This window comes from Nelumbo nucifera, chromosome 7 (genome assembly GCF_055504915.1).
Source record: "Nelumbo nucifera cultivar China Antique chromosome 7, China Antique-T2T, whole genome shotgun sequence".
Lineage (NCBI taxonomy): Eukaryota > Viridiplantae > Streptophyta > Magnoliopsida > Proteales > Nelumbonaceae > Nelumbo > Nelumbo nucifera.
This window is the reverse complement of record NC_142655.1, coordinates 10,932,378-10,950,582: the sequence shown is the minus strand read 5'-3', so window position 1 is coordinate 10,950,582 and position 18,205 is coordinate 10,932,378. Positions and strand designations below refer to the sequence as shown.

At 38.4% G+C, this 18,205-nt stretch overlaps 1 protein-coding gene across 5 annotated transcripts in view; it reads left to right on the top strand.

The window, feature by feature from the left end:
* Window positions 1-569: 569 nt before the first annotated feature.
* The window catches only part of CHR5 (chromatin remodeling 5), a 41,897-nt gene continuing 24,261 nt past the window's right edge, over window positions 570-18,205 (top strand). The window contains exons 1-9 of one of the 5 annotated variants that reach the window (XM_010274965.3): window positions 570-730; window positions 1,815-2,603; window positions 2,734-2,801; window positions 4,799-5,239; window positions 6,783-7,007; window positions 7,136-7,219; window positions 11,496-11,555; window positions 11,662-11,765; window positions 11,948-11,999. In XM_010274965.3, the coding sequence (XP_010273267.1) occupies window positions 1,871-2,603; window positions 2,734-2,801; window positions 4,799-5,239; window positions 6,783-7,007; window positions 7,136-7,219; window positions 11,496-11,555; window positions 11,662-11,765; window positions 11,948-11,999 (1,767 nt within the window). In that variant the 5' untranslated portion in view covers window positions 570-730; window positions 1,815-1,870. Of the gene's footprint in view, window positions 923-1,814; window positions 2,604-2,733; window positions 2,802-4,798; window positions 5,240-6,782; window positions 7,008-7,135; window positions 7,220-11,495; window positions 11,556-11,661; window positions 11,766-11,947; window positions 12,000-18,205 lie in introns of all 5 variants that reach the window. The other 4 variants (XM_010274966.3, XM_010274967.3, XM_088891267.1 and 1 more) reach the window with 4 other exon arrangements.

Genomic DNA, 18,205 nt, shown 5'->3' with positions numbered 1-18,205 from the left:
GCCCGGCTCGGGCTGGCCTGGCCTGGCCCGACCCATGATCATCCCCACCCCTCTCCCAAACACATTTCTTGACTCTTGCCTCCCTTCCTAGTTACCTCACCTCCCTTTTATTTGTGACGGCTGAACTGTTGTCATGCTTGGTTGAACCGGCTTCCTGTCATTCAGTAAAGGTAGCGGGTCGACCACCAGTCTAGGTTTATACAGACATTTCCCATTCCGCTCGCGCCCCCGCTCCCGCTCCCGCTCCCGCTCTTACACGCTTTGCTCCCATGTATTGCACAGAACTACCCTTAAAACCTTGAACAAGGCATTACGGAAGAAAGCCCTCGTTACATTAAAACCCTTAATTTCAACCGCACAGCCGCGTCGATACCCCTAAAGGTTCGAATACCCTACACCGTAAATCGGACGACATTTCAACCCGCCGGAGAGAGCTTTGCCACGTGGACCTATTACATTCGCCACCGCACACTTCCGGCAACCTTTAATCGGACTAACGGCAGACTAAATCTAGAGAGAGAAACTAGAGAGAGAGTGTATATAACACGTATCTCCAAACAAAAATAATAAAAGAAATGAAAAACAAATCCCCTGCATCCTCTTGATATCATCTCTCTCTCTCTCTCTCTCTCTCTCTCTCTCCGTTTCATTTCGTGGACATCGTCGACCGGAAAATCGAATCGTCCCATCGGAGACTCTGAATCGGTTACTCTCTTACCATCCGGCTCAGGTTAGCCGCCACCCCTGTACTAATATTTCAAAATATTTCGTCCGAACCCGAAAATCATTTTTTAATCTCCGTCGGTTCTTGAGTTCCCGACGGCCGTCTCTTCCGTTAACGTGTGCACGATTATTAACCTGCGCACACCTTCTTTCTATTCATCTTCTGCGATTATTTCATCTAGTTATCGTGTATCCGGAGGTAAGTTTATCTGATGCTCTATTGGTTATTCTAGTTGTCTGATTATCTCCATTTCCAGTTAAATTTCTCGGCGATTTGAGGTCTCTAATGGTGGATTTAGGGTTTTCTCGAGTTTAAGGTTGGGCGATGGGAGTTCAATAGGGTTTTTGGCGGTCGATTATATCTGCTTTTGTTTTATGGTGACCGATCCGCTGTTTCCTCTATTGGTCTGCTTTGTTTTGGTTGTTCACTAGCATTGATCACTTTTCAAGGTTTCTGGATCGGATTCGATTTGATTTGAGATGTTTTTGGAGTTTGAATTGAATTGTCGGGTGGAGTGTGTGTGGAAATTGTGTGTTGCCATGCCGAAAAATTCTAGCTGCTTTCCAGACTTCATTTGAACTCTCGTAGATACTTATTGTGGCGATGGTTGGATGACTAGAATAACTTTCGATTCCATCAACTCCTTGCCACCTGACTTTTGTTGCTCTTTCCTCGAGTTTCTGTCATTCTCGCTGTCTTGGCGTTCCAAATGACAAAGCATCATATGTAACTTCAGTTTATTGTCATTACTTTTTTAATGCTTTTAGTTGGGTAGAGTATTTTTTTGTTGCAATTCCAGAGAGAATTCCCGTAAAAACGGTTGTGGATTGAACTGTAAATAGTCTTCATTCAATGTCTGGCTGTTCATGTGTTTTTGCTGAATGAAGTTTGAATGAGCAAGAGTTGCTTGTTTCCTTCATTCCCACTCCAATTGCTTGATTTTGTGTTGTTATTTGAGCATGTCTAATAGTTGACATGGTCTGCTTGTTCTTCATGCTTTTTTTGAAGAAAAATATGACAGTTTTATAGCAAATCTATTTTGTTGTTTCCATGGATTACTTGTCACATTCTGCTTGTATTGGCTTTGCAGCACAGACTTTTTCAGACTATGAGTTTGACATACATTTAGTTCCATGTAAAAAAGAGATGGCATTCTTTAGAAATTACTCAAATGGGAAAGATTCACGCACTGTCCTGGATGATAAAGGCCATGATCACAGTGTTGAAAGAGTTAATAATTCAGTAGGTGATGAAGATTTGGATGCAAGTTCAAGCGAGAAGGATGGTGAGTTGAAGATGGAGGAACACTACCAGAGTGAGGATGAACCAGATGATACCAATAGGCCACGGGATGATAGATCTGGTGAGAATGGAATTGCCGGACAAAAACAGAATTTTCAGCCATCAGGAAGAAGAAATGCTGTGGTTGGAAAATGGGGTTCTTCTTTTTGGAAGGACTGTCAGCCCATGTCTCCTCGGGAAGGATCTGAATCAGTGCAGGATTCTAAGGACATGGATTCTGATTATAAGAATGAGGAGGGATCTGATCATCATTCCTCAGATGAGAAGGAAGATAGGTCGGAGTCAGAAGATTATGAGGGTCAGAAAGAGGTTCAACTTCAGCGAGGTCATACTGATGTCCCCACAGATGAGATGTTGTCTGATGATTATTATGAGCAGGATGGAGAAGAGCAGAGTGATTCTTTACATTACAGAGAACTCAACCGGTCAACCACTTCAAGTTTTAGGCCACAATCCACACCTGTTGCTGTCAATAATAATGTGTCAAGGAGTTCAAAGGCTGCAAATGCTCATAAATATGACAATGATGATGATATTGATTATGAAGATGAGGATGAGGATGAGGATGATGAAGATGGTACTTTTTTTTGATGTTAATTACTTAACTTTCTAGACTATGATTGAAATTCTAAAGTTCAAGAAAGCTTTAATAATTTGTCGGCTTTTTCAGCATTATGATATAACAAATATTAATTTTTTGATTGCAGAAGATGATCCAGATGATGAAGATTTTGATCCTGATTATGGAGGCACAAGCAGCCGCAAAAGGAACAAGGTTAAGTTGTGATGTTTTTTTTTTTCCCTGTATCACACTACCATCATACATTTCAGTTGTCATCACAGCTTCTGAAAACCATGCATAAATAAAAATTGTGAAATCATGGGGGTTGGTTTACAACCTTATTATTGGTATCTCATTACGATCACTTGAAAATATTTTTGGGGAGAATTGTAAAAAACACAAGTTTTTGGCCAGGCATCAGAAAGAATTTAATATAAAGGAACAATCACACATGTACATTTTATAACTTGGTCATTACAAATAGAAGGAACCATTTGTAGTAAGTTAGTTTGGACTTGGTTTAACTCATTTAATTGCCTTGATTTCTAGATTTAACACCTCATTCTCACAGAATAACCTACACTTTTTTTTCTTATTTTCTTTGTTGGCACTGTTCTTTCTGTTTGGTGTTTTCTCCTTGTTCCTCTTGTCCTCTCCCTTGTGTTTAATAGTATTTTTTGGTTAATCATGATTAGGGATTAAAATTTTGGTTTTCTGTTTAACATGCATTACTTCTCCCCATTTTCTGTCCTCCCTAATTATTGAAATGTGTAGAATGCTGAATTCATATTACCTATAAAGTATTCCAAGTTTAATGGACATGGGGGGGGGGCTTGATTGGTCTTTGTCACCTACTGATTACATCAAGTTGAACTTTGATGGGTGCACTCTTGGTGATTCTATGAACTTGAGATCTATACCATTGTCCTACATGGAATAGCTTTTTTTATTATTTATTGGGAGTGTTTGACTTGGTTGTGTATCTTGTGTTGCATGAGTATGGAGGCAGGTGTCTGAATCCAACATGTTTGGGGAAAGTTCCATTAGTTAGTAGCCTTCTGAAGCTCAAGATTCGTGTATGCATGAAACAAACTATAGTTATAATTCAAAAAAAAATCTTTCCATCTAGGTGTAGAAAACTTGTAGCAGTGATGTGTGGTGGCTGTTGATTTATGTCTCACTTGTAGGAATCGTATGCAGAAGTGTAGGAATCCATGGTATGCTGGAGTCCAATGCATGTTCAGCATGGATAACTAATTCATATATAGGATTCATGCAATACTTGTCTATTGGTTCTCTATATTTGCTTATTGATTGGCATGTAGGTTATAGTTGTCATTTGTCAATGTGCCAAGAAATGGGTAGGCGACAAGATGTCCACCTAGGCATTACCTAAATGATGGTTTTCCATAAAAAACTTGGCTAGTTTAAGGTTCTCACCTATACTTTAAATCATTGGTTTTTGGTAACAAGTATTAAATAATAAAAGTGGTGTAACATTATTCATAAAAAAAGTGGTATAACATGAAAGGATCAACCGTTAGAAGTAGAAAACAAGAGGATGGAGTCTCAATTTTGTTGATGCCAGAGAAAGATACAAAGAGAATGCAATTTTGTTAGTGTAAACTGGAGAATGGCCTAATGGGAGAATAAGTTAAAAAAAGGCATAGAGTGTCGAATATGGCAGTGAAACAAATGGGTGGAGAGACAGTATGTTCATGTGTATGTTAATACTTAATACTAGAGAAAGTGGGAAAAAAATAAAGGGCCAGAGCCCTTATTCTGCCATGTATATAGAGTGGAATGAAACTCTGTTTGGTTCACAGATTTTTTTTTTCTTTGAGAAGAAATTAACTTTATTCAAAGAGAGAAAAGGTTCACAGAGATATATAGAGAAGGAAGTAGAAGATGCCTCTTATGAAATATCCTGATGAAAACTGGTAGCTAAAGTATTCATAGAAAAAGCTAGTAGTTGAAGTATTTATTTATTGATGTTTTTTAAACCATTTTATTTCATTTCGTGTTAGTTTTGGATGGTTTGTTCACTAACTATAGTTTCTGGTTATAGGTATTTAATTTTGGATACTGAATGATGAGCCTTGCTACTTCACTCTGTGCTTTCATGCTTCTGAATTCCAATCGTAAACAGCAGATTGAATACTGGCACACTAACCATATGCCAGGTTTTGTCTTTTTTTTAATGATGACAGGATAAAGAGTGGGATAGCTATGACTCAGACGAGGATGACTTTAATGAGGACGACCTTGATATCTCAGATGAAGATGATGCAGATTATATGGGGAAACCCAAGCGCAGGGGAGGATATAAAGGTGGACGTAATTTGAAGTCTGCCAGGGAACAGAAGCCTTCTGCTGCACATAATCGTCAAAGAAGAAGAAGAATGTCTTTTGATGATGATGAATCATCAGCAAAAGACACAGAAGATGACAGTGATGAGGACTTCAAAGGTAGAACAAAGAGGGGTGCACATCTCCGTAAGAACAATGGTGGTCAATCCACAATCTCTGCAAATGCTGGTGTGCGCAGTAGTGAGCTTCGCACTTCAAGTAGGTCAGTGCGGAAAGTATCATATGTTGAAAGTGAAGAAAGTGAAGAAATTGATGAAGGAAAGACCAAAAAACCCCAAAAGGTCTGTACCATTAACCATGTCCATGATAATGTTTCATTGCAACTATTGATGTATAACAAACCTTTTACATGCTATGTGTTGAAATATGCGTCCATATGGATTGGAAATTCTGGAGAATTACAGAAAATAAATTTGAATTTCAAACTTTCAGTTGTGTAAAGTATGTCTATATGGCAGAAGTAAGATATCTTTTGAGTTTAAATTTTCAGATCCATGTTTCTTCTGTTTGGTGGAATGAGATATTTAATGGCTGAATAAAGAACTGACCTTTTGTAAATCCAAAATGTGGTTCATGTTCTTTTATACCTTCAGTGTTCAATTCCTGGAAGTGAAAGCTTTACCGCAATTCACATGGGTTAGTTAACATGGGTCAGCCTGCTCTTACTTTTTTCCGCCAAGTTTGTGCTAGATGACTTGCACAGTATAAAAATCTCCAATTGATGCATTTCAGCTACTCAATACTGTTGAATCTTCTTGATTTGGTTACTAATAAATGCTCAATACCATGGCCCTAGTGCCAAGAATATTAATCACTTGGCTCACAGTCACTCTAATTCTGCACCTTCATCATTTCCATGTGGGGCTATTTAACCATTCTATTCATTCATTACTAATATCTTATGAAATGAAGGTTTCAGGAAGGCTATTATTGTTACTACCTTCTACCATTATATGTATTTTGCCTTTTAGTTTACAAACTTCACCACATATTAATGTATGACTCCTAGTTACTTAAACATGCTTAGATGCCCATATTGGCAAATTATGTTATTGACATTGTTACTCTAGTTTGCATGTCAATTTCCAAATTCCTATTGTATTCTATCTATTATTTCAGTTTGCCCCAATCTACCCACTTGTTTTGTAAACAAAAATAAATATTTAAAGGGCGTGCGAAAGCAAATATTTCTGTAAGGAACTTATTGGTTCCTTGAACTTGGCAAACATGAATGCTGGAAAAAGTCAAAAACATAGATAAGGAAGAAGGAAGCATGTTATTTTTTTGAGATGGACTTGCTGTATCAAAGGATTGGATTTTGTAAAATAACATGTTCTATTATGTTCATTTCATTTTCAATGTTCATGTTCCTCATGCTATCTCTAAATCAGAGTCCTTTTTAGTAGGGCTGTGAATGGATCGAATTCAAATTGGATATACCTAGATCCATATCTAATCCATTAATTCCATTGGATTCAGATTATTTGTCAGATTGGATTAGGATATTTGCATACCTTTGATAAATTAAATTAGCAGATATTACCACAATATATATTAAAATGAACTAGTAACATATTAAATGCAAAATTAGACCAATTTTATTAATGGATACATACTTAAATGTATCAAATTTGTTTTGCCTTAATTGAATTGGATTCAGATTAGAATTTGAATTTGGAAAAAACAGATAATTTACTACTTATATAAAAAAAAGTACAGTTTACAACCCTATGCTTTTTTATTGATCAGATTTACAACCCTATACTTGTTACAAATATCTTTTTCATTTCTGTACATTATGATATATTACTCTTTCTCTAACAGGAGGACCTTGAAGAGGATGATAGTGACTCAATTGAGAAGGTACTGTGGCACCAACCAAAGGGCATGGCTGAAGAAGCCTTGAGGAACAACAAATCGATAGAGCCTACTATTTTGAACCACTTGTCAGACTCTGAAATTGATTGGAATGAGATGGAGTTTCTTATAAAATGGAAAGGGCAGTCATATTTACACTGCCAGTGGAAATCATTTTTTGATCTAAAAAATGTAAGTCATTAGATCATTTTGGGGGTAGCATTTGGATATAAGCTCAAGAATTTACTATAATGTATTCTTTCTCACATTGTCATTTTTTGGTGTTGAATATGTTATTGACTCTTTTTGTAAACTCTCAGGTTAGTGGATTTAAGAAGGTTTTAAATTATACAAAAAGGGCAATGGAAGAATGGAGTTATAGAAGCACACTGTCACGAGAGGAGGTAATATACACTTATTTCCTTCTTTCTTGGTGAGTGATGGATAATTGACATGCTTTAATTTTATAATCTATTAAGACTCCCTTTCTACTTTGAGATTTATCTAACAATAAATTTACATATTACTTGTCCTAACTGTATCTTGTCTTCTTCCAATTGTTTCGTATTTGTGATACAACTTTTGTAATTATTAAGTACTTAAATTTATTGGCGAGTTCAATTCCAAAGTAGGTAAAAATTGAAAATTCTGTTGGTCAATTGGGTTTCTCTCAATAAGTTAATTTGACAGCCATACCGGTTGAGTTATAGTGGCCCCATCTTTTCAGGATAATCAGTAATAGGAGACACCTTCCAGGAAGTTATATCTGGGAACTCAGAACTTTTCAGCTTTCAACAGACGGAGCAGAACATCTTTGTCTTCTGTGACTAAAATAATGACATGGAAATATGTAATATGTACATTTCCAGACAACTTCATGATGAGAGTTGAAGGCTATCCAGTTTGATACATCTTTAGTTATATGACTGCCTTTTGAACCAAAGAACATGCTTCCCATATGGTTGGTACAAATACCAAAAAGGTAAAATAGGGGATATTTGTTGGCAGAAAATGTTGGACGTTATGTTCATGGCCTATTTTCTCATGGAATGCTTATGGTGTGTAGACAACCATACAATGAACATGGACTAAGATACTTCAGTTATCAAAAAAAGGACTACAATTTAAATAGCCCTCTTAGTTTTTCGTCCATGTTCTTGGAACATTTTTATCCATTGTGATTTTCTAGAGTACTATAAACCTGAATAAATGAATTTAAAAGTTCTTTTTGATATGTAATAAGTATTGTCTTAATGGAAAAAGGGTTATCTCACTCTAAAACTGATATATTCTAAGGGTACATCCTTGAGACATGATTTAACACTTGTACAAAAATGTAAGAAATTGATGATAGTCTTTTTCAACTAGATGAAAATAATGGGCTATAATCAAAATAAGAGAAGAAAAATGATAGTAGGGGAAAAAGTTCCTCGTGGCTATCACTCAACCACTACGATTGGAGTTGCTCTCTGAATGAAGATAGAACCCTGAACCCCACAACTCCTCCCCCCCGCAAATATACATTAACTGGGTTCTTGTCTTGGAAGTTACCTTAACTAACTCATCAATGGTACCATCTTGTGTATTCCGTACCAAGGTTCAAAATATTGTTATGTATCGGCCAATATGTATCGTATCGGGGCCTTCCTGATACGCCCCTACAGGGGGTGTATCGGGTCAGGCCATGGTTCAGAGGGTACCCGGGACTTAAACCGGCCCCTCTGTACCGGTTTTGAAAAAAAAATAAAACATAAAAAAGAGCACCGATACAGGTGTATCGGCCTGTATCGATATTTAGAACCTTGTTCTGTACAATTTTGATACTTTTCTAGACCATACTTCACAGTTTCAAAAAATAAAGTTAGTTTTCAATGGGAAATATAGCAATTTCCATAATATCTCATGTCAATACCTATGGAAATAGAATTATGTCATGGGAGTATTGGGAAATATGTCAACATTTTAAAACATGATTACATGCTTTATGCTTATTTAGCGTCAATACATTAAATATGTAGACCCAAAACAGCTGGTTCCTCTATACTCCTTTTCTACCAATGCATCTTCCTTGATTTGATGATATCTGCAGCCAAATAAAAGTCATTCTTAGTTGTCTAACCAGATGCTTCACCTCCATTACAATGTCTCAGCAAGCATGTCTCTCTTTGAAAACTGTATGCTTTAAGTGAAGAAAGAGCTGGCAAATCAGGGCCTCTATCACTTTCCATTGTTCAAAGTTATATATATGAATACATTAATAAACCATTTACTTTTGACTTTCAAGTTGACTCACTAGATTTGCAAGTTTACTCAAACGGGTGGCTTACTTGGGGGGTTTTCACCAATATGTATTATTTTGTTTTTTAAAACAAAAAACAACTGCCATGTCAGTACACCCTTTTAGAGGATGATAGTTGGGGTCCAAGTGTCCAACATGCCATTTGCAAGGACTGTGCTTCTTGTGCAATGGAATCCACCAAGGTATTACCAACAGGGGGGGGGTCTGTACTGTAGATATTCTGTGGATTACTTGGTTCTGAAACACACCATACCCATTTGGCGTTCTTTTAGGAGTGTGGCATGTTTAAAATCCATTGAAACACAAAACATTGCAATTTTTCTTCTATGCCGAAATCTTGTGGATCAGTGTGAACCATGGTCAATTTGGATGATTACTATACGTAATGTAATAAATGACTGAAATATTTTAGTATTTAAAATTTTGCTAATAGTACATCCACACCAAGTGCAGAACACCTTATGGAGTGTGATGTGGTCCAAACCATGTAATTTGAATCACTCAACAGTAGGGCCCAGTAGATCTAAGATACCTTATCCGTGCCACAGTGCAGAACACCTTATGGAGTGTGATGTGGTTCAAACCATGTGATTTCAATCACTCAACAGTAGGGCCCAGTAGATGCAATCATCCAGACGCACCACACCTTATTAGAGTACACACTACTGAACAAACTGAATTTTAATGGATGCAGCACTGGAACCAGGGTGATCAGGTATAGGTGGAGTGTGTGGGGAGATGAAAATAGGAAAATACTTGCAGTGTACTTTGGACTGGCCAACTTTGGGAGCTCTTTTTGAAATGGAAGCTTTGGGAATTCTACAAGGGCATAAGTACCAGCTGTGCTGCAAGGATTAAGAGCTGGAATCACTATAGATTTAAAAAATGTAATACTGGAAGGGGACTCAAGGTAGTGGTAGGCCAGATGAGAGACAGCAATCATGGACTATGGAAGTATGAATGCATTGTAAGGGAGGCAGGAAATTGGCACAGGAGATGGAACCTATTTTTTTCTAAGATTTTGACAAACAATTTGGCTGATGCCTTGTCCTAGCATGGAGCAAATACAGGACACTTATTTTTATTTTTATTTTTGTTGAGGGGTGGGCTCAAATGTAGTGAAAATAACATATCAGGTGTGTAGGCTGCTTGCTATGCTAGTTCACAAAAGGATGCTTGGCATATTGTATATTTCTTGTTCTTTTTATAAAATCTAATAAAGTCTAATAGTTACACACAAAAAATTAATCTTTTGATTTTTTAACACTGCCTTCACAAGTAATTAGAGAGAAAAACAGCTCTGAGACCCTAACTAATTAGAGACCCTAATCCTTCATTGGTCAGTCCTATGAATGCCATAGGGAAAGGACTATGCCAGTTGAGATTAGAGCTTTTAGTTGGGAGGTATTTCATAACAAACACTTTTGTGAATCCCCAATGGAGAATGCCCTTCTGGAATCTATCACCTTGTGTGTGCTCCCTGTGCAAAGCTAATGAGCACATACTTTCCACCTGCTGTCTCCTGAAACTTGGTGTTTGCTATATTGGAAGAATTCCCTCTGCCTTTGCTTGCAAATGGTCTCCTCTAGGTGATTTGAGAAGTTTATTTCAGACATCTTTCTTCGCACCACCAAGGAAGAGAGGCAAGATTATGTGGAGATGCACTTGAATTGGCATTATCATATGTTTCTTCCTGTGTTGAATAGGGAGAAAAACTTTCCAAAGATTTTACCCTGTGAGCCACCCTAGTAGTAATGCATTCAATTATTGCTTCTATGTTTCTATCCTTTTACTTAAAAGACATCCAAGTCTGGATGTCTAGTCTTGAGGGATCCAAAAATGCCTCATCGAGGTCTTGCAGAAGCCTAAGTACATTTGGAATCTCTGAATCTCTAAAACCCCTTCTAAAACCCAAGTTCCAATCAAAGCCATTTTGAGGAACTGAGGGAATTGCAAATTTTGAGACAGTTTCCCCTTTATAAGCAGACAAAGCATATAGAAAGGGAAATTGGTCTTAAGGAAGAATGCCCAACCCACTCATGCTCCCAAAGTTTGACACTGTTACCATAACGAACATCATGCCTGATGCAAGGGAGGATGAAATGGGTAGCCTTCCATGGAGAGGCCCACAAAACCTTAGTAGATAATCCAGCATCTTGTTTGTTGTCCATCTGCCCATAAATACTTGTTACCACTTTGTGATACAGTTTGCCCCCATCTTCAGGCAACCTCCACAAGCACTTCCTCAACCATGTACTATGTCTATTGTAGTCATTTGGTAGTAACTAGTAAGGGAATGTTTCACATATGTACTAAATAAATTTGGTTGTTTTGGTAATTTTTATTCTCAACTCCAACTTATGTCTCTATGTTTCCATCAGGTTGAGGTTCATGACGTGAACAAGGAGATGGACTTGGATCTGATAAAGCAACATAGTCAGGTTTTTGATTTCTTTCATTCTATTTTCAGTTCACTGCTTTCTTTCTATCCTATACTTCCTCTTTCAACTTCTTAATAATTTGTTGACTATGAAATGAAATTACCAGGTGGAAAGAATATTTTCCGACAGAATCAGTAAGGGTGGGTCGGATGATGTGATGCCAGAATATCTAGTCAAGTGGCGAGGACTTTCATATGCAGAAGCAACCTGGTACATTTTTCTGTTGTAGCATGCATAGGTCTTTGTGTGTGTGTGTGTAGGTATGCATGGATGTTTGCATTACTTTCTTTGGTTAGTTGTGCAACATTGTCTTTCGTGCTTTGTTGTGGTTGGGCATTTCTTTAAGAGCAGATACTCTGATGATTATGATGGTTACTGTTATGATGTTTCAGGGAAAAGGATGTAGATATTGCATTTGCTCAAGATGCAATTGATGAATACAAGGTAATATATTCTAATGGGTTCCTGTAATACTTATCACATGCCCTCTCCCAAAAGATCTTGTATATAAAATTAGGCCCTTGCATCAGAAGTCAGCTTAGTGAAGGTTGTAGGAGATTGTCCACACTATGTGATGTTAATGCTTAATAGTCCACAAAAAGTCTCAGATCTTATTTACCACATGCATATTTTATAGGAAGTACCACAAGAAATGGTCATCACTGTAATACAACGTTTTAAAATGTGGAGGCGTGATGCGAGGCGTTCCACTACCTAGAGGCGTGAGGTGTAGTTCAGAATGCAAGAGGCGTAAGCCTCCTTAAGAGGAGGGGGGTTAGGAGGAGGAAGGGGAGGAGGATGAAGAGGAAGGGGGATCTCATTTTTTCTTTATTTTTAATAAAAATCTTTTATATTAAAAAGAATAAAGATGCATAACATTAGTTGAAGGGGGGGGGGTCTTGTCGAAGCGGAGGGCCCCCCAGCCGAAGGGGCAGGGGGCAAACCAATTTCTTTCCCCTTATCTTTTATTCTCTTCCCTTTCCTTTTCTTTTCTTTCCTTTTCTCTTTTTTTCTTTCTCTTTCTTTTTCTTTCCCTTCCCTTTCTTTTCTTTTCCTTTCCTTTCCTTTCCTTTTATTTCTTTTTTTTTCTGCATTTTTATATAAGATGTGCATGCGGCGTACGCCTCTAGCATGCCTCATGAAGAAAGCGCATGATTTGAGGCGTATGCCTCAGAGGTATCAGCGCTTCTGGCATACACCTCAGGGCGTTTTGGGAGCACCTCGCCTGGAGGCGCTCCTCCAGGCGTACGCCTCCCACGCCTTTTAAAACACTGCTGTAATAGAATCTCATATTTAAACATTGCATGGGAAGTGTTGTTTCTCTTCAAATTTTTTGGATGCCCTATTTGCTAGCTCTAATTCCTTCTCCCCTTCCCCAGCCAATGTATTTCACAAATCCCTTGTTGATTTGTTAAAGAAATGCAACCTTTTACATTTTGAGGGATGGTTTTGTATTAAATTCTTTTATTTGATATATTTTATTACATCTAAACTATACATGTGAAACCTAAATATTCACTATTTTATCAATTTTTTTTTTTGCGAGAATGTATTGTATTACATTGCAAGTTATAAATTGGGATCATGTACAACAAGATGCTATACTCAAGGGCAAAACAAAAGCTGCCCCTGCAGCACTAACCCTCAAAGCCCTGATTTACAAAAAAATTTCCTTGTACAGAAAAAGAAGTAAAAACTTTCTTTAGACATGCCACTCCCAGCTAGATTATCTTCCACTGCATTGTATCTTGATAGCAGTTGAATGACATGTTTATTTTAGCAGCCAAGTTTTAGTTCTCTTTGACATTTTTTTTTGAAAAAGGTAAGGCAAATATTTATTAAGATGGAACCAGATTACAGAATACAATAGGCCCCTCAAAACAACAAACCAGAGGCCAATAACCCAGGAATACATTACAAGTTAAACATCACCATCTATCAGCTGGGCTCCCAAAACCCTTGGTTGAACCCCTTTCACAGAAGCAGTCCAGGAGACTAAATTCCCAAAAGTAAAGGAAATTAGTTGATCCACTTCCCTGTGTTTGTTCTGGAAGATTCTGCTGTTTCTTTCAGCCCAAATGGTACTAATTACTGCTGCAGGAATGGAGGACCAAACACTTTTTGCTACCTTGGACAGTCGTTTTTGTTCCCAACACCATAAGAGGTCAAGAAGAGTCGCTGGCATAACCCAATGGAGATGCCAGGAGGACAAGAAGTGGTTCCAGATTGTAGTGGAAATAGAGCACTACAGAAATAAGTGGTTACTATCTTCCACTTGATTGCAGAACACACAAGACAGGTCCTGGAGCTGGACTCCTCACCAGATTCTTTTTGGTGAGATGCTTATTCAAAGCCACAACCCAGAGCAAGGCATTTAGCTTTGAAGGGACAACCGGATTCTAGACTTTTTCAGCAGGAAAATCAGCTTGAAGACCACTTTCAAGGTTCCTGGCAAATGAGTTAACAGAGAACAAACCATCACTATTCCAATTCCAGTTCCAGGTGTCATCTTCAAGCAAGTTCAGGTTCTGGTTGGACAACAACCCCAGCAGATTTGACACAAGGTCCAGTTCCCAATTCTGAAAATGTCTTCTGAAAGAAGGGCACCAAACATAGATGTTGTCTTGGACCTCACAGCAGTCAGCCACCATGATATCTTGATTCTCTTCAATTTGGTACAACTGAGGAAACATCTCTGCTAAAGACATGTTACAGCACCAGATATCCTTCCAAAAGCTTACCCTTTGTCCATTTCCCAGCTTAACTGAAAGACCCTTACTTATCAGAGGGAAAACTTCCATGGTTTTCTTCCAGATGGAGCACCCCAGAGAGGTCATAGAAGTAGTGGTCACCCAATCCCCACTGTCTGTGTTCTATTTCCCAGAAGAGCCTTGTTAAAGACCTTCAATTTCCTAACCCCCAGACCTTCTTTTTGTTTAGGGGCACAAAACCTGATCCCAGCTGACCAAGTGAATCTTCTTCTCTTCCCACCATTTCCATAGGAAGTCTCTCTGCAGTTTTTCCACTTTTTGGGCCACTTTCCTTGGCATTGGGAAAAGAGACAGAAAGTAGGAGGACAGATTTATAAGGAACTTTTTAGAAGTATAATCCTACCACCTAAAGAGAGAGATTTTGTTTTCCAGGAAGCCAACTTCCTTTGACCTATTTAAGCACCAAGTATCATCAGAGTAGTGGACATTTAACAAACTAAGTGCGAAGGAAAATATACAAGAACATTCTATTCACTGTCATGAATACTCCTCCAAGCTCCAACCTTGAATTTTCAGAATACCTAGAGAATGGCACAAACATTAAGTTTGATGAAACTGGTCGTTGGTGGATCCTACTGATGATTTTTTTTTGATAATTGAATTAGATTTTTTTATCAAAAGAAGGAAACTGATTCAAATACCCCAAGGGGGGGGGCGAGGTGTAGCTATACCCTTGTGCAACTATATCTCAAAATTGGAAATTACAACACAACCCAAAAAAGAGAATTCCTAAAAGCTGCTTGTTTTGCTAAGAACTCTGCCATTGCTTTAGCCGACCTGCTTACCCATTGTATCCTAGTTGTCACATGCCTTGCTAGCCACTTGACTTCCTTTAGTAGGTCGCCATAGTGCCAAGTAACAGAATCCGTATCCGACATCCACCCCACCACCACATTAGAATTGCCCTCTACAATTGGACTGTTTACACCAAGTTGATTTGCAACCTGAATTCCTTGTACGACAACTAGCAACTCAGCCCTAGTAGAATCTCCTTTACCTATTGGCCTTGAAAACAATGACAAGATAAAGCCTTCTTCATTTCCTAGAACTCCACCTACTCTTGACAAACCAGGATCACCCTGACTGCTCCCATCAAAATTCAACTTTCTAATCCCTTCCAATGGTGGATTCTAATCTACAAAGGACTTGTTTCTTCTAGTACAACTATTGAGCACTACCAACCAATTCCTCCATGGGTCATTGAAAGTGAAAAATTGAAAGGACTTCAGGGTTTTCAGCCAATGTATTACCCTTGTTAGAATGCCCCCCTTTAGTTTTGATAAACTTCTTTCATTCTTTTGGAAAATTTTGGTATTCCTCTCTTCACAAATAGCCCATAAAGTAGCTGCTCTAATACTCTTCCGCATGATTCTCCTCCCTTTTGTGGGCTAAACAAAAGTGGCCGGATCATTTAGTAGACTAATTTCTGTTGGCAAATTCCTCCTGCACCCAAACGAAGCAAAAATCCAACTTCAAATAACTACAACAACCAGGTAGGAAATTAATAAATGGTAATAGATCTTACTATTAGCTTTGCAAAGAAGATACTTGTTAGGGGACAAACACAAGAAATGTTGCCTCTTTTGCAGGTTTTTCAAAGCGTTAATCTTTCCATAAAAAAATTTCCCAACAAAAAACAACAATTTTAGGGGGAATCGACCTAATCTAGACTTCCTTAACAAGGAAAATGCAAGGAGTTGATTGAGAAAAGAAGGATCTAAAAAAAAAAAAAAGAACAGCAACCCTTCGGAATCGGTGATCCAATCCTTTTATATGGTTTAGAAGGGCCCTGACAGAAAATTGCCAAGAAAAAGTAAGAGCTTAGAAACACTAACAGCCTTGTCATCCCTCAAACCTCTTAGGAAGCCAAAATTCCAATTCAAAGACAAAGGGAGAAGAGGAGGTGAAAGGAAGTTAAAAACAACCACTTTCTTATACAAAGAAATGGAATAAAGAGAGGGAAAAAGATCCTTGAGAGGTTGGTTGCCCACCCAAGTGTCTTTACAAAAAAAGCATTGAGTCACCAGAACAAACACCCTACCTAACAAAATTGAGGAATTAAGGAAGAATGCCATGAATTGCTTTCTAGTGAGTTGCCAAAGTATCCTGACGAGAAATACTAACATCCCAACCATTTTCCAGAACACCCTGTATGCTTGCTACTATCTCATGCTACAACGTCTCTCTCTCTCCAATAGCCATCTCCGTAACCACTTCCCTAATAAGGCTGCATTCCTATGGACTATGTTCCCTAATCCCAAACGACCTTCCTCTTTACTTCAACATACTAAATCCCACCTAATTAGATGGTCCCATTTCTCTTCGATTCCCAAAGAAAGTCCTAATCAACTTTTTACTTCTTAGCTTCCCTAGGGGTAACCCTAAAAACCGAATGGAAGTAAACAAGGAGGTTAGCTGGTGTAGCTTTTATCAATGTGAGTAGGTGACCTACCACCTCCCCTTCCACCCAAAGAAATGTAACTTTTCTTCCACAACACTAGTCCTTTTTTTTCAAATCTTTCTACCACTAGGTCCCAAAATCGGCTCTCCTTTGGGTTAGCACCTAGGGGAAGGCCTAAGTAAGTCAAAGGCCAAGGGAGTTGCATGTGCTTGAATGAATGTTGTTTGCTGACCATGTATTTCTTTCCAGGTTAGAAAATTGAAGACAAGTTTGTTTCTGTTTATCTTTGACAATGTTGATGAAGCAAGTGAGACTTTGGAACAAGAACAAAATCTGGTTTGCTTTCCCAAGCTTAGGCTTGGGAGATGGAGTCCATTGGTTGTAGTAGTTTGAGATTTGGGATCATCGAGTCTAGTATATATCAACATTTACAGTATTCCATTGCACGATTAGTGTTTTCAAACATTCAAAGCAATGGGAGATGCTTGTGTTTTCAAATGTTCAGATCGGTCGGTAACTTGGTCGAAGTGCGTGAGATTCATTTGGTACCTTTGTTCTTGTTTGATGGATAAGAGGGGGTGGAGATTGGGCAGAGGGGTAGGGTGGAGGAGAGTGAGCTTGCTAAAGATGATCATTAGAGAGTTGCAAAAAGTGAATATGTGTCTGAAAAAGGTATAGCCAATGTTGTAGAAAGTTGGACTTGTTTAGAGGACCAAGTTGTCATCAGATTATTCTTCTTCTTTTGAGGAAGTGGTGGTTGGTAAGTTATGTATAGATTTGGAGCGTTGGAGGAAGGTTGAGGAAAGAGATGAGGTTGTTGTGAAAAGGTAGTTCCTAAGAAGACTTGTGGCTCAAGCCACACATCATTCACGCCACTAAAGTTTCTCTTGTTCGATGTGTGGTTTGATTGGAGCAGGGCCCACAAAAATTTATAAGAGGGTGTATTTTAGAAAAGGGGGGAAGACAAAAACATTGACATCAATGGTTTCAAATGGGGTAGGGTCTCTTGACACCTTTAGTTTAGACTCTAGTTTGGTGAATTTATCTCAAGAGAAGAAGAAAAAATGGGGATTGGGATGAAAGTACGAGGGAATTGGTTGGTAGGACCTTTGTTGAAGAAGTGAAGAAGGAACAATGCTTGGCTATCGAGAAAATTGTTGAGAAAAATATTGAGGTGGGCAAAAGTCTTAGTTTGTTCTTCGGATGGGGAGGCATTTACTAGAAAGCCATTGATTGAGTTTGAGAGGAGGGAAGAGAGTGTAATAGGGGAAGGAGGAGAAGTCTGGAATGAGGCTGTTGATGGACAGGAGGAAATGCTTGAGGGGGAGGAAGTGGTGGTGTGTGTTCGTTGTGTCTTTGTTTTGTTTTGTTGGAGTCAAGTGCCAGCCCTTGGTTCAGGGGTGTGGTGTCGAAGGTTGACGGTTTGTGGGAGGTCAGTGTTGTTTTGTATGTTAGGAGCTCTTTTTGTTTTTTGTGGC